At 44.6% G+C, this 15,913-nt stretch overlaps 1 protein-coding gene across 1 annotated transcript; it reads left to right on the top strand.

Annotated features, from left to right (window-relative positions):
• The first annotated feature begins 1,654 nt into the window (after nucleotides 1-1,654).
• Nucleotides 1,655-7,761, top strand: DSEL (dermatan sulfate epimerase like). Its single transcript, XM_066624362.1, has 2 exons — nucleotides 1,655-2,189; nucleotides 3,022-7,761. The coding sequence occupies exon 2, from the start codon at nucleotides 3,873-3,875 to the stop codon at nucleotides 7,530-7,532; it is 3,660 nt and encodes a 1,219-aa protein (XP_066480459.1). The 5' UTR covers nucleotides 1,655-2,189; nucleotides 3,022-3,872; the 3' UTR covers nucleotides 7,533-7,761.
• The last annotated feature ends 8,152 nt before the right edge of the window (nucleotides 7,762-15,913 follow it).

Raw genomic sequence — 15,913 nt, 5'->3', positions numbered from 1 at the left:
TGTAACACAGTGTATGTGGGCCTCCCCTTGGATGCTACATCTAGGATTGATAGTTGCTATTTGTTTCCTGATGGATGACAGATGGTGGAAATGTATCCAAGCCACTCTGTGGTAAACTCTCTCACTTGCCACTTAGCTTCTGGATCCATACCAAGGGCTGGTTCTCACCTTGAAAGCCTCATATGATCTGAGACTACCTCTCCCACTATGACATTTCCCTCCCAGCCTCTGCCATGTTGCACAGAAAAAGCCTGGATCCAGGGTCCATCAGGATACCAAATTTGTAATGCACTACAAGGAGCAGAATTTTGCCTACAGTCAGCCTGAGGTTATGAAATGATGTTCTTAATGATAATGTATTAAGTATTTTTTTTTTTGGCTTTTGTATGAAAATGAAAAAGAACATCTATTTTAAAAAAGGCTTTGGCTACTGATTATACAGGGTGACCCCCCCAAAAAAAAAACAGAGCCCACAAATCTTTGAATAAAACTGTTAATTTTAATTTTTCTTCTTTTTTCTTTCAGGGTATACAAGTCAACTTTGTGCATGAAATATTGGAACAATAATCTTCCCCAATATGTCTTGGTCAACCAAGGAAATGTTTCTTGAAATTTACTGGACCTTTGTAGGATTTAATAAAAATTTTATGGGTTCTGTTTTTGGGGGGTCACCCTGTATTTCTTCAATTTAACTTTTTTTTAAATTAAATTGAGTCATCTGCATGTGTGTGTTGCTTATTCTGAACTGTATACTGTTTAATTTCTGGTTTAAGGTGTTTGTTTTGCTTTGAAAGGATCTATCTGCATGTTAAGTGAGGGCATGGGCGGATCCAAGTGGGGGCATGTTGCGTGCCCCCCCCCAAAAAAAAACTGTTGCACCAGCTGGGAGCAAAGCTGGAAGCCAGAGGAATACCCACTGGTTGGGGCATTGGTGGATTGGTGGTCAATGGAGCAAAGTTGGAATGGGAGCCCAGATCTACCTGCAAGGTAGACCTGCAAGTCTCTGTGTTCAGATAGGAGCTCAGGTCTACCCACCCAGCAAACGGTCACAGAGACCATAAGCTCTGGGAGCCCAGGTCTGCCCCAGAGGTAGATCTGGGGTCCAATTCCAGCCAGGAGCCCAGGTCTATCCACCCAGCTTGTGGCCACAGTGCCATAAGCTCTGGGAGCCAGGCCTGCCCTGCAGGCAGATCTGGGCTCCAAGTCAGGTTGGAGCCCAGGTCTCCCCATCTGGTTGACCTGGGCTCTGGAGTTGCTCACGTTCCCCCAACACAAACACTGGCTCCGCCCCGAGTGTGCTGCCATCCACCTCCAGTTTCACTGATGCTCATCTCGAACCGGCGTCCCCTCCAGGAAGGGAACGCTGCCTTCGTCTCTTGCTCTCTTCCTCCTCCTCCTGTTGGATCTCGCACACAGAGCGGCACTGGACCTCCGGTCCCCTGGAAGAGCAGAGCCGCGGGCAGGAGAAGGGCATGTGCGGAGCCCCGGCACATGATCAGTGGGAGGGGGCGGGCGGAGAACGAGCAGAGAGGCTGCTGGCTCTGGCGAAGGCAGCATCAAGACCCGCCTTCGCTCCGCCTGGCTGGAGAGAGCTGCTGCCGCCAGCCGCCGCCTCCTCCTCCTCCGCCGCTGCCTCTTTCCCCTGCCTGCCAACCCTGCGAGAGGCAGGGACGCCGGGCGCCGGCTGCCCTTGAAGGCGAGGCGCCCGCCAAGTCTGCCGCAGGCAGAGTCCAGCATCGCGCCTGGGGAGGTCCAGCTCTTCGCCCCTGCTGGATCTGCGCCCGCCCCGGCGAGAGCGCGCAGAGTTTGGGTTCCGCCTCGACCCACCACCTGGACTCCTCCTCCTGATCTCTTGCCTGGGCGCGATCCTCACTTTGGGGGCTTCCCACCCAGGCTGCTTGGTGGTGCCAACCGAACGGGGTGCCCGGAATTCATCTGGCACCATCTCTTGGGAGCGCAGAGAGGCGGGCGAGGAAAGGACCTGCATCCCGAGCTGAGCGCACTTTCTTGGGAAGTTCAGCCTCCGCTCTGATTTGCTCCGCCGGAGCGTTCGAAGTGACTGTAGAGGCAGCGGGGCGGGGACCAGATCTGTCGCTCGAGGCGAAAGCAAAGAGTTGTCCGGCGTTCCCCCTTGGTGAACTGGCATCTGCCTTGAATGGGATGTGATACACACCAAAAAAAATATATAGGTGAGTTGGAGGGATTGAAACTTTTCTCAGACAACAATCCAGAAGCTCAGCAGGGTCGGATTTGGGGTTCTCCGTGGCCCACCTCCTGTTGACGATGACTTTTAAATATGTGCAGCTGCTTCTTGGCAAAGAAAACTTCCTCCAAGTTCCGCAGCCCAGAGACGAGTTTGTGGTGTACTCATGAGCTCAGAGCGCCCTCTGGTGCGTTGCGCGCTCACACGCCTTGTACATTTCACTCCCAGGCGAGAATGAAGCTTTTATGGCTGTGCAATGCAAAATAAATGCATGACAATTGGATTTGGAGAATAACCGCCCCCCCCCCCCAAAAAAAAAATATGTTCAAGAACAAGCCAATTTGTGCTGTAGATGTGAAATTTAGCACTTTTTTATTAACCACAAAAGTTATTGAGGTTTTGTTTTTTCTAAGATCCCATCTTCAGTACTTGGCTGAAGGGATCTGAAGGAAATAATCATACCTGGAGATGTCCAACGCACAGCGTTTTAGATGTGGCTTCGAAAGAAAGCTAGGTAACTGTGCTGGGATGAAATCATGCCATACATTTCACGGGTCAAAAACGTTGTGGTGCCATTAGAACATTATTTTGGAGATCTTCTAGTTTTGAAAGGTTGAACAAGGAGAAGGAAAGTATTTTTTTAAAGGAGAAATACAACAGAAAGTTTTCAAGAGCTAACGTAATTTTAATTCTGATATTCATTTGCTGAACAAACTTGATAGTAAGGTGGTTTTTAAGAAAATAATAATTCTTTTCAGTAGTTATTGAACAACTTTTCCCATGCATTTTTAAGGGCATTTGTTTTGTTTTTTCCACAGGTAAGATCAACATACAAAGTGAAAAGAATCCAGAGTCAGCTGTCGGTGGGGAAAAAAGATGTGATCCATGCATCTCGTTTTGTGTTTTTAATTTGCCTTTCTGTTGAGGGGAACACAGTTAAGTGAAATTCTCAGACAGGGACTGGATGTCACAGACTGATGATGAGGATACGTAGAGAAGACATGAAAGCTGCCAGCCTGCTATATGATCATCAAACCAAACACACCTTTCATAACGTGAGGTGAATGAGTTATGGTAGCTCAGCCAGACTTGGCTCGTCGGTCTTTTCCCGAGTCTTCTTTTTCCCACCAAATAACAAACAAACTTTTTTGGACAGGATGAGAAGGAGAAGCGGACATGGATTAAAGATTTTCTGTCTCCTACACAAAGTTACAGCTGTTTTAAATGTACAATGTTATCAGTGACTTTTTTCCCCACCATCAGCCAGGTTTTATTTAAAAGAATGTCATTGCTAAATGCCAAGCTAAACGTCTGGACATGATTTTTTGTCATTGCACTTCATGTCTTGATAGACTTTATTTTGAAATCAAGTATTTATTAATCGGGTGTATGTGAAAGTTTGTGAGAAATTCCTTTAGCTCTATGCCATCCTTATTTATCACTGTGTCTGCATGGTGTTTACACAGTGCACCTGCAATGTAACATTTTTTCAGTGCTGTGCTTTGAGACGCATCAGTTGAGAATTGTGAACCTTTTTTTTCTCTTTATTTCACTAGCTTTCAAAACTATTTTCCTACACTGGTAACTCAGTGCCTGTTTGAAACCTGAGCTTTGCATCCCCCCTCCCCAAAAGGTGTATCCCTAAAAGGAGGAAACTGCCTAATGGATCATGGCTCTAATGTTTACAGGACATTCATTATTCCTTGCATTAGCTATGCTGGCAGTTTCCACTTTTGAAGACTCTGTAAGCAATTACTCTGACTGGGTGACTTTTTCTGAGGATGTGAACCAGTATGACAAACAAAAAGTGGAAGATTTCAGGGCTAGCCAAAAGATGAAAAAAGCTGTCCCGCATCCCAGCTTATATTTTAATGCCGACGAGATTACACCACTGAGACAGAAATTGCGCACCAGCCATCTGCACCTCTTTAGAGCAATCCGGAGTGCAGTGTCGGCGATGCTGTCCAATCCATCCTATTACCTCCCTCCACCCAAGCACGCTGATTTTGCTGCAAAGTGGAATGAAATCTATGGCAACAACCTCCCACCCTTAGCATTTTATTGTCTCCTGTGCCCAGAAGATAAAGCAGCCTTTGATTTTGTCATTGACTATATGGACAGAATGGCTGGATACAAAGACTGGCTGGTTGAGAATGCCCCAGGTGATGAAGTACCTCTGGGGCACTCCTTGACTGGCTTTGCCACAGCTTTTGATTTCTTATATGCATCACTGGATGATGTCAGGAGGCAGAAATATTTTGCCAAGATATGGGCTGTGAGCGAAGAAATGTATGAATATTCCAAAGTCCGTGCCTGGGGCAAGCAACTTCTTCATAATCATCAAGCCACGAACATGCTAGCGTTGCTCATTGGGGCCCTGGTCACTGGAGGAGGTGTAGACTCCCAAGCAAATGCTTGGAAGCATGCAGTTGTCGATGTGATGGAGAAAACCATGTTTCTACTCAATCACATTGTTGATGGCTCTTTGGATGAAGGTGTGGCTTATGGGAGTTACACTGCCAAATCCATCACCCAGTATATTTTTCTGGCTCAGCGCCACTTTGAGATTAACAATCTTGACAACAATTGGCTCAAAATGCACTTTTGGTTTTATTATGCCACACTTTTGCCAGGCTTTCAACGGACTGTTGGCATCGCCGACTCCAACTACAATTGGTTTTATGGTCCTGAAAGCCAGCTCGTTTTCCTAGATAAATTTGTACTGAAGAGTGGGGTGGGAAATTGGCTTGCACAACAAATTAGAAAGCACCGGCCCAAGGATGGTCCAATGGTGCCATCCACTGCCCAGAGGTGGAGTACCCTTCACACAGAGTACATTTGGTATGACCCAGGGCTAACTCCCCACCCACCACCTGACTATGGCAGTGCAAAAATGCATGTGTTCCCTAACTGGGGGGTTGTCACCTATGGAGCAGGGTTGCCAAACACTCAGACAAACACCTTTGTTTCTTTCAAATCTGGGAAGCTGGGTGGCCGCGCTGTCTATGACATCGTTCATTTTCAGCCATATCCTTGGATAGATGGGTGGAGGAGCTTCAACCCTGGGCACGAGCATCCAGATCAAAACTCCTTTACGTTTGCGCCGAATGGGCAGGTATTTGTCTCCGAGGCCCTCTATGGCCCCAAGCTCAGCCACTTGAATAATGTCCTGGTGTTTGCTCCATCTCCAACAAGTCAGTGCAATCAGCCTTGGGAAGGTCAACTTGGGGAATGCACCCAGTGGCTTAAGTGGACAGGGGATGAAGTTGGAGAGGCAGCTGGGGAGATTATAACGTCCTCTCAGCATGAGGACATGATGTTTGTGAGTGGTGAGGCAGCATCTGCATATTCCTCAGCAATGAGACTGAAAAGTGTCTACCGTTCTTTGCTCCTGTTGAATCCTCAGACATTGCTAGTCGTGGACCATGTGGAAAAGGAGGTGGACTCTCCTATCAACTCCATCAGTGCCTTTTTTCATAACCTTGACATTGACTTTAAATATGTACCGTATAAATTTATGAACAAATATAACGGAGCCATGATGGACGTGTGGGATGCTCACTATAAAATGTTTTGGTTTGACCACCGTGGAAATAGCCCTGTTGCTAAGATACAAGAAGCAGAACAGGCAGCTGAGTTCAAAAAGAGATGGACACAGTTTGTAAATGTCACTTTCTCTGCAAAGAGCACCACCTCAAGGATTGCCTATGTGTTCTATGGGCCTTATGTCAATGTCACTAGCTGTAAGTTTGTTGATGATGCCCAATCAGGGTTTCAGATTTCTCTGCATGTTAACAATACAGAAACTGTTGTCTCAGTTGTAACGGACTATCTAAATCTGAGGACAAGATTCAGTTATTTAGGCTTTGGTGGCTATGCCAAGGTCGCCACGCAAGGAAAAGTGACACGATTTGGCTTGGGCACTGAAGCTGTAGAAAAGCAGACACCAAGCAACAGGACTGTCTTTCCATTTGGATTTAAAGTGAATATAATGGCGGGGCTGATTTTGGGGATTAGCTTGGCTGTATTGGCTTTTCAGTGGCGGTTTTACCTTTCCTTCAGCAAGCTGTTGCGTTGGGTTCTAATCCTGGTGATCACATTGTGGTTTGTTGAGCTGGTTGATGTGTGGCATTCGTGCACCCAGCCCATCTGTGCCAAATGGACCAGTGACTTGTCAAGCCCTGAGCACCACGCAGGGAAGGACCACGGGCACCCTGTGACATTGCCCGATGTTATCATTACCTCTCTCCCCAGTTCGGGTGCGGAAATTTTGAAGCAACTCTTTTTCAACAGTAGTGACTTCATCTATATCCGGATCCCGACAGGCTACCTAGATATTCCTGAAATGGAATTTGAGATTGACCCTTTTGTAGATGCCTGTGAATGGAAAGCCTCTGATGTTCAAAGTGGCCACTTCCGTCTACTCCAGGGCTGGCTTCATTCCCTAGTCAAAGACACCAAACTCCATCTGCAAAATATCCATTTGCACGAAACCAGCAGAAGTAAGTCAGTCCAGCATTCTGTCACCAATAAAGACAAGAAGAAGCGGCCCAGGAGACGAGAATCCATCGCAGAACAAAGAAGCCGGCTGAGAGGGAGTTCAGACAAAGATGCAGAATACATTCGGGAACTGAGGCGACACCTTGCCTTTTATCCCAGTGCACGCCCAGTGCTGGGTCTCAGTAGTGGAAGCTGGACTTTAAAGCTTCCTTTCTTTCAGGAAATCATAGGCGCTTCACTGAGAGCTCTCTATGTAGTCCGGGATCCTCGGGCCTGGATCTACTTGATATTGTACAAAAGTCAGCCAAGCCTTTACACCTCGAGGAAGGTTCCTCAGCGCTTAGCTATGATGTTTAAAACGGAAGGCAGGAGAGAAAAGTGCAGCTTGAATTCCGGCTATGCCTTTGAGTACGAATCGCTGAGGGAGGAACTCTCAGCTTCCAATTCCAATGCTGTCTCCGTGATGTCCCATTTGTGGCTGGCAAACACAGCAGCAGCGCTGAGAATCAATGAGGGTTTATCACCGGCAAATTATCAGCTGCTCAAGTTTGAGGACATTGTCAACTTTCCCCAGAAAATGGCTGAAGCCGTCTATGCGTTTCTCGGCCTCCCGCTGTCTCCGACGAGCTTAAACCAAATCTTGTTTGCCACGTCCACCAACCTTTTCTACCTTCCTTACGAAGGAGAAGTGTCTCCGGCGAGCATCCATGATTGGCAACGCAATATGCCTCGGGAGGAAATTAAGCAGATTGAAGACATCTGCTCAACTCTAATGGACCTCTTAGGATATCCAAAGTTTACTGATTTAGATGCTGCAGGTCAGCCATAGTTTGCACTAAGGATCTTCCCCCCACCCTCTCCTCAGCTCTTCACTTGTAGATAAGAATCAAAGAAGCTGGTTTATTCTTGTAAAATGTCTGTACAGTCTGTTACACTTGCAGAGAGAGATTATTTTAAATGAAGAGATATTTGGTCTAGTAAGCTCTTTTTGTTTTTCCTCACCCTCCCTTCCCCTCTAAACAAAAACTCATAATTACTCTGGCTGCCTTTGCAATAAAACTCTGCGTATCTCTACATTCTCTCCAGATGGGCACTGGACAGCTCAAGGGATTGGTAATAGGATAAGGGACCTTTCATTTCCAGGCGATCAGTAGGAATCTGAGCCAGGCGGGGAGCTGAGGAACACTGTCGCTACCGTCTGCTGGTGATTTGGTGGCCAACGTGAAACCGGTTGGGAGGAGGAGGCAGGGGTTCAGCCCTCGTTTTCAGCAAGCAACTGTTTGTCTCACAAAACAGACTTCCCATTTGGCAGCAATTATCTCCCTTGGGCTAGATTCACTGTATGTTATGTCTGCTTTTAACTACTCCGGCGGTGCTGAGAAGCTGTAAACTTAGCCTAACCATCCAGTTAAACTGTGTTTTATGACTGCCTAACATCACTGGAGTGGCAGGAACCAGATCTCTCTCTCTCTCTCTCTCTCTCTCTCTCTCTCTCTCTCTCTCTCTCTCTCTCTGTGTGTGTGTGTGTGTGTGTGTGTGTGTGTGTGTGTGAGAGAGAGAGAGAGAGAGAGAGAGAGAGAGAGAGAGCTGTCCCTATTTTGACAAAGCTCTGCCTACCTATTGGCAACCTTAGTAAAGAGACCAAATGTTCAGTGGTGTAGTTATAACTTTTGACATTTCAGGGGCTCATTATTATGCTGCCCCATTAAGACTAACACAAACAACAACAAAAAACAACAACCCATAAATTTATTCAGTCGAGTGCTTATCTGTTCTCCCACATATTTCTAATTTGAGGCTTACTGTATTTGATTGTAAGACAAGTCATTTCATCATAAATGCTTGGCGTGGGTTGCAATAGTTTTTCAAAGGGTGTTCCAAAACTGGGAAAAAAAAAAGTTGGTTAAAATTATTCCATATAGTATGGATATTGTATATAATTGTGTGTGTGTGTGTGTGTGTGTGTGTGTGTGTGTGTGTGTGTGTGTGTGTGTGAGAGAGAGAGAGAGAGAGAGAGAGAGAGAGAGAGTGCATGTGCATTCTAAGCTATGCTTGTTTAATTGGAAGTTACTCCCACTGTGTTCAGTGGAATATAATCTCAGATAAATTAGCATAGGATTGTAGCCTTAATGTAACATGAACGTCCTATCGTCTCCCAAGTTGCCCTGCAGAAGGACTGTGGCCTAGATAGTAGCATGTGACCATAGGCCTTCCTGCTATAGGAATCCTGGCGCTTTGTTTCATCTTGCTCCCCTCCTTATCAGTACCCCTCATGTTTGTTTATTCACATTTTTATACAGTCCTTCCTCCAAAGAGCTCAGGCTAGTGTATATATAGTGTATGGTTCCTTCCTTCCTTTTGTCCTCACAACAACCCTGTGAGGTAGGTTAGGCTGACAGAGATACTGACTGGCCCAAGGCCACCCAGGAAGCTGAATGGCTGAAGAAATGGGTGTTTTCTTCAGAAGTGAGACATTTGGATCAGTAAGATCTCTTTTTGGGATAACATTACACACTATATTATGCGAATAAAGCAAATGCTGTGGTCAGGATTAAAGAAAACCACATACAGCAAGCATAGGAATTTCTAGCTGCTCTGAGGATTTGGGATACCACAGTCTGTTTCCTGATTACAAAATGCGGCGAAGTGGTGGAGGCCGGCATAGCTTTCATCATGCAGCATCTGCAAAAAAGCCCAGGAATCCAGTTTAGGGTTATAAACAAAATGCAGAAGAAGTCTCCTGAAAATGAAGGTTCAGCAAGGAAGGGGAAAGAGCAGTGTATTCTGCCATACTTTGGATCATGCAGACCAGGCCTACCTTGGCCTACCAGACCAATTGTCCTCTTTCTGCAGTTGTCCTCACCTGCTGTGCTGGCAAGTAGCAGACCAAAGAAGATTCTCCTTGTGAACTTGAGTCTACCTGCTTCATTGCAATCCACAAACTCTGTCCTCTGTGTCTGGGTTTCAGCCGTGCTTCTAAGGATGAAGCAGCTTATAGAGTCCAACCTACAAATCTTGCATTGATGTCTTGTTTAAAGGTGGGAGACAGAGGGCCAAGCTTCAAGGGAGTTGTCATTGCAACTAACTTGATATTGCGCCTTTGTTGTATATGCATTTGCTAAGAAGAGTGTTCATAGGGTAAACATTACAAAGCATTGTCTTGCAGCGCAAACCCATTTAATTCAGCACCAGCTTTTGTGGGCTCCAGTCACGTCATCAGATGCGGTCGCTTCATGCATCTGATGAAGTGGGTTGAAGCCCATGAAAGCTGATGCTAAAATAAATGAATGCCAGCCCAATCCTAGGCATGTCTACTTAGAAGAAGCCCCACTGGGATTAGTTGGATTTCCTCTCAGGTAAGCGTGCATAGAATTTCAGCTTTTAAAGTGCTGGAAAGCTCTTTTAATTTGATTTAGCTTTCTGGGGCAACAGACAGACATGGCTATGCCTCTGGAAGTTATTAGTACGATCTGTGAAACACCCTTATACTTCAGGGCAGTTCTGTTCACTTTAAGACAATAATTCTGGCACAAACAGGTTGGGGATTATAGCCTGGCTTAGACACAATCACTTTTGCTGAAGTAAAGTCAGCAAAAGGGTACTCCTATCAATCATTTTAAGTGTTAATGTTTTTGTGGTAGCATCCCCTTGTGGCAGAAGGACAGAAAATTGAAATATTACTCACATGGGACATTTTGCCAAAAGTAACTTGAAATTCTGTCTGCTTTAAATGTTGATGTTAATATAGCTTCCTTCCACATGTTCACAGTAGAGGTGCATTGTAGATGAACAGAACTAATTTTTCCTATAATGTCTAACACAGTCCTTTCTTCACAATCCTGGGCATGTCTACACAGAAGAATGTCCCACTCTGTTCAATGGGGCTTACCCCCAGGTAGGTGTGTGTATAGTATTGCAGCTTAAATGACATTATGCTGCCTCTTCACCATTAACAATGGTCAGGAAAATTAAGGCTGCAATCTCAAGAACAATGATGAAAGTGTTAAATAGTACAGATCTGGGGCACCTTCCTCCTTAGGAGGCAGTTAAGAGCCTGAGTTGCAATCCAGGACTTTCCTGGTTTGAAGATCATCTCCACCATGAATTCACAAATGAATCCAAATGCTAGGCTGAGCTGGTACAGGCCTCTCTACACCGGTTTTTCCAGCCTCTGCAGGCCGGCGCAACTCCTAAGGAGGCGCAAACATGACTTACGGCACATTTGCGACCCTCCTGGGCCAGCACAAGGGACTTACACCAGCCCAAGTTAAGGACTGGATTGTGCCCTTGGTCAAGCCATCACCTCTCAGCATGAGCTGTGATGCAGGGATGATAGTAATTGTACTTGCCTTTTAGCATTGTTATAGGAGTACATCATCACAATACATGTGAAAGTGCAGTACAAATAGGAACTATTGTTATATTCTCTTTTCCACATGAATGTCACATATCTACATCACAAAATTGAAAAAACCCCAAACATCCATGAAAAATACACAAAAGCACTCAGACAGCAGAAAAGGTTTTGTTTTTTTTTTTAAGACAAGTAAAATGATAGAACTAAAACAAACTAAAAACAAATAAACCAACAAAAACGGAAAAGCCTGGAAGAAAGTAAAGATCTGCTGCTGAAACAGAGTTGGTGTTAGGTAAGACTTTCTGGACAGAGCATTCTGCAGGAGAAAGGATCCTATTCAAGGTTACTACTTCCTTGATTGAAACAGTGGTGAAGACCTGGAGAAGAGGCCTGATGTGGAGCTTAACACCTGGGCAGGTTCATGTGGGAGGTGGCAATTTTGAGTCTTCTGTTCTTTGAATACTTTGAATTTTGCACAGAGAGTGACCCAAAGTCACTGTAGGTCCTTTCAGACTGGCATGTGTGTAATAGACTTGGTTCTAGTTAAAAATCTAGCTACCTGTTTTGTACTAATTCTAGTTTCCAGCCATCTCCAAGGGGAGCCCCATGTATAACATGGCACAGAAATCCAACTGCTGTGACAAGACTTGCTTTCTCTGACAGACCATAGCTTTGGCCAAACTCAGGTGGTGAAAGTCGCTTCATAGTAGAGAACGAGGCCCAGAGTCAACAGACCTAGGTTCACACCATACAGCTTCCATCATAAATGTATTAACTTGCAAGTAAATCCGGTTAATATAAAGAGGGTTTATTTAGAAGCATGCATAGAATTGGGATAATCTATGTCCCTTGTTAAAGAACCCTTGCTAATTGGGTAAGAGGCACTTTTTCAAGTGGGTGCTCCTCTTTTATTTACCAGGGGGAGAGTAACTGGCCCTCCCCACCCCAGCAGTGTCTTTTCTAGTGGCTGTCTGCTGGTGTTCTTTTGTATCTTTTTATATTGTGAGCCTTTTCGGGACAGGGAGCCATTAGTTATTTGATTTTTCTCTGTAAACTGCTTTGTGAATTTTCGTTGAAAAGCGGTATATAAATACTGCTGCTGCTGCTGCTGCTGCTGCTGCTGTTGTTGTTAATAATAATAATAATAATAATAATAATAATAATAATAATAATAATAATAATATACACGATTATTAGCCCAGTTACAACTACGTTTCCCCAGTTTCACTGATGTCATTGGGACTGACTTTCAAGTAGGTATGCTTAGGATTGTGGCATTCGTGGATTTATAAAAAAGTTTGGGATGCCTCTTTTTTTCCCCCCTACTGCAACTTGTTCTTTAAATCCCAATTCATTGCCGACAATACTTAATCTTATGCGTTCCTTTTCCAAATCAATTTGTTTTCATTTTTGGAAACCTGCTCCAGTGTCTTTTAATTTGGACTAAAATACAAGTTTCATTAGTTGCTCTTTCCTGCACTTCTCCCTCCCTTATTAGCCACAGGGTCCAAACCTATCCAACTTTCCAGCACCTATGCAGCTGTGCCAACAGGGTGTGTGCTGCTTCCTGTGGTGAGGTGCTTGAAGAGGTAAGGGAATATTTGCTCCCTGACCTCAGAGATGCACAGCAGCTTCATTGGTACTGGAAAGTTGGATACAATTTGGGTCCACAGTCTATTTCCCACCCGCTTCTTTTGACAGTGTTGAATGTATTCCCTTAATTCATTTTGCTTTGTGGCCCCTGGAGAACCTGTTGTACTGTAAATATCTGCAGATGTGTAAATCAAGTTCTAGGTGATATTGAAGTCATCTGTTTTGCCTCTCCCATTGTTTACTTCCCCCCCCACCCCACTGGCATTTCATCACTAACAAAGTTGCTATGAAATATGCTTCCTCTTATTTGTAGGAACTGAAATCAGAGTTTGGTGCCATTCTGTTGCCAGCTCAGTAATTACCATTTATTTGGCTGACAAGCATTAGCCACTGTCAGGATTTAATGAGTTTGCCTCTGCAGACCGATATTCTGTTGGTAATGTTAGATGTTTTGGTATTATGTCTTTTGTCTCCCCCCCCCACCCCACTAACATGCTGCAAAAGTTCTGTGATCTCTCATTCTGACCTAGATAAAATGAGCTCCTTCCCAGCCGTTCATTATTATGTCAAAATGCGCCTCTAGCCTGATAAAGCTTTTGATACGTTGTAGTTTCACTGAATGTAACTTGTCTTGGATTTGAAAGCAGGACTAGCAGCCCTCTTATTTCCCCCCCCCCCCCAAGGCTTTCCACTGGCTAGGAAAGATGTCACATGCGAAAGGAAACAGCGAAAGGGTATTAATGTGCAGTGATGTGTTAGTGAAACCTTGGATCATGGCATATGTTTCTGGCAAATGGTATCTCACTGTCATTCTCGCCCTCCTGTGATCAAGTGTATATGTAAAACGGTTTCTATCCTTGCCGCTGCAGTTTTCTTGAGCCGGCAAAGTGAGCCTTTTACTGTTCAAGCCGCTTTGCTGACACCAGTCCCTTGCTCATGACGACCATGCAGCCCTCAGAAGACTGAGCTTTAGAGCAAAGCTGTTTGCTTACAGTTTTGTGGGTATATAATCCTGAATTTGAGTGAAATGAACAGAAAGATTAGTGTCTTGTGGCACCTCAGAGGCTGCTGAGAATAAGAAATGGGGAGTAGAGAGAAACTACAGAGATGATGCAAAGAAAGAAGCTTTACACTTAGGCGGCCCATTGTACAGTGTTATCCAGGACACAGTGCTAATCTGTGTTGTCGAATAGTAGCAGCTCTGCAGGGTATGTCCTTGCCCTTCCTGGAGAGTGCATCAGCGTGTGGTTGGTCTGTGGAACTCCTTGCCACAGAATGTGGTGACTGCATCTGGCCTAGATGCCTTTAAAAGGGGATTGGACAAGTTTCTGGAGGAAAAATCCATTACGGGTTACAAGCCATGATGCGTATGTGAAACCTCCTGACTTTAAAAATGGGCTATGTCAGAATGTCAGATGCAAGGGAGGGCACCAGGATGCAGGTCTCTTGTTATCTGGTGTGCTCCCTAGGGCATTTGGTCGGCTGCTGTGAGATACAGGAAACTGGACTAGATGGGCCTATGACCCGATCCAGCGGGGCTCTTCTTATGATCTTATACATGCAAAGCGCATGCTCTCCCACTGAGCTGCTTCCAGATTCACTTCCTGGCGTTTCCAAGCAGGGCTGGGAGAGACTCCTTTCAGAAACTGGGAAACCAGGGGAGCCACTGGCAGTCAGAGTAGGAAAGACTGAGCTAGATGGACCAACACTTTGTCTCAGCAAAAGCCATGTTTATTTAATTTATTTATGTTAATTATTTATACCCTGCCTTTCCAAAATATATGCATACATTCACCAAACACATCCCATTTTCCATATAGAGCAGCCCACTTGCGATAGCTCAACAGCCTAGGGCTCCAAAAATAGAGCAGTTGTAAAGTGCTTGGCAGGACTACTGTATATGGCTGGCAGCCTGCTTTTTGGATTGATCAGTCACAAGCAATACCAGACTAGTGTAGAGCCCGATTCTCCATTGCTCCATAGCAAGTGAGCTACCTGCAATGTGTATGTCCTTTGCAGCTGTCCTGTTGTTGGATGTATGTTTTTAGTATAACTTTCTGCTAAGTAGAAAATATTCCTGGATTGGCGTCAGAAGACGAGTGTCTCCAAAGTCTGAAACCACAAAGACATAGTGTAGGAAAATCATAAAGCCACAAAGCAAAGAGAAGAATTGCCATTTGCAAGCAGTATTGTATAATTACTCTTCACAAATGGGAGTTGTGGTGCCCTTGCACCAGAATTAACGACAATGGAATTGAACAGGAAGTACCCTTTGGTTCTTCATCTTGAAAACAAAAACCCACATACAAATAACAGCCACAGAGATAGCTAATAGGAATAGCCAGAAATAGCCCTTTAGCCTATTAGCTATAAGATGTACTTTCCTTATAGGCCATTTGAAATAAGTGTTCCTTAAATAGCATCCTTAAATCTTCATTCTATCCAAATAGTCATCTGAGGGCCCAATCCTATCCAATTTTTCAGCACCACTGCAGCCACAATGCAGCCCCAAGGTAAAGGAACAAATGATCCCATACCTTAAGGAGGCCTCTGTGACTGCTTCCCCACCACAAGATGCAGTGCACATCCCATTGGCACAGTTGCACCAGCATTGGAAAATTGGATAGGACTGGGCCCTGAATCTTTTTTTCTGTATATAAAAAGGTCATTAGCTCTTCAGTCTTGTGTCACAAAGAAGGCAAACAGGATGATGAGAGAGATATGCCCTGCTCATTAGTTTAAAACTATTCCATGTGAAGTGGCCTCATGCCAAGAAGGAATTGGCATGTTGGAAGGATTAGTGTGAGAATTTCAACAAGATAATACACAAAGTGCTTTGCACATTCAAAACGCGCTATACAAATACTAAGTATTATCGTTAAGTACTGACTTGCCAGTGAAACAATATCGAAATCAAACTCCCCATTTTTGGTATCTCAACTAAAGTTTTCATTTATATCATGTATTGAAGCCAGATTTCAGGATATGAGAACATGAAGTCCAAAGTATATGAATGAGCAAAGTATTGGAAAATATATTCCAATGTACGACCTCGGTTTTCCATTAATTAGATGGTCCCCGTGGTCATCCACACAAATCACAGTAGACTGTCTCTGTAGCAGAGTAGAGCAGTGTTTTTCAAACTATGGATTGTGAGCCAATTTCAGGTGGTTCCCCATTCATTTCAATATTTTATTTTAAATATATTAGACTTGATGCTACCATGGTATGTGACTGCATTTGGGGACATGTTACAGATC

Source organism: Tiliqua scincoides, chromosome 4 (genome assembly GCF_035046505.1).
Source record: "Tiliqua scincoides isolate rTilSci1 chromosome 4, rTilSci1.hap2, whole genome shotgun sequence".
NCBI classification, from domain to species: Eukaryota; Metazoa; Chordata; class Lepidosauria; order Squamata; family Scincidae; genus Tiliqua; species Tiliqua scincoides.
Note: the sequence above shows the minus strand (reverse complement) of the source record. Positions and strands in the feature narration are given on the sequence as shown.

What these genes read in the sequence shown, in the direction of transcription:
- DSEL (XM_066624362.1), top strand. Translation starts at nt 3,873, where the DNA reads ATGGCTCTAATGTTTACAGGACATTCATTATTCCTTGCATTAGCTATG.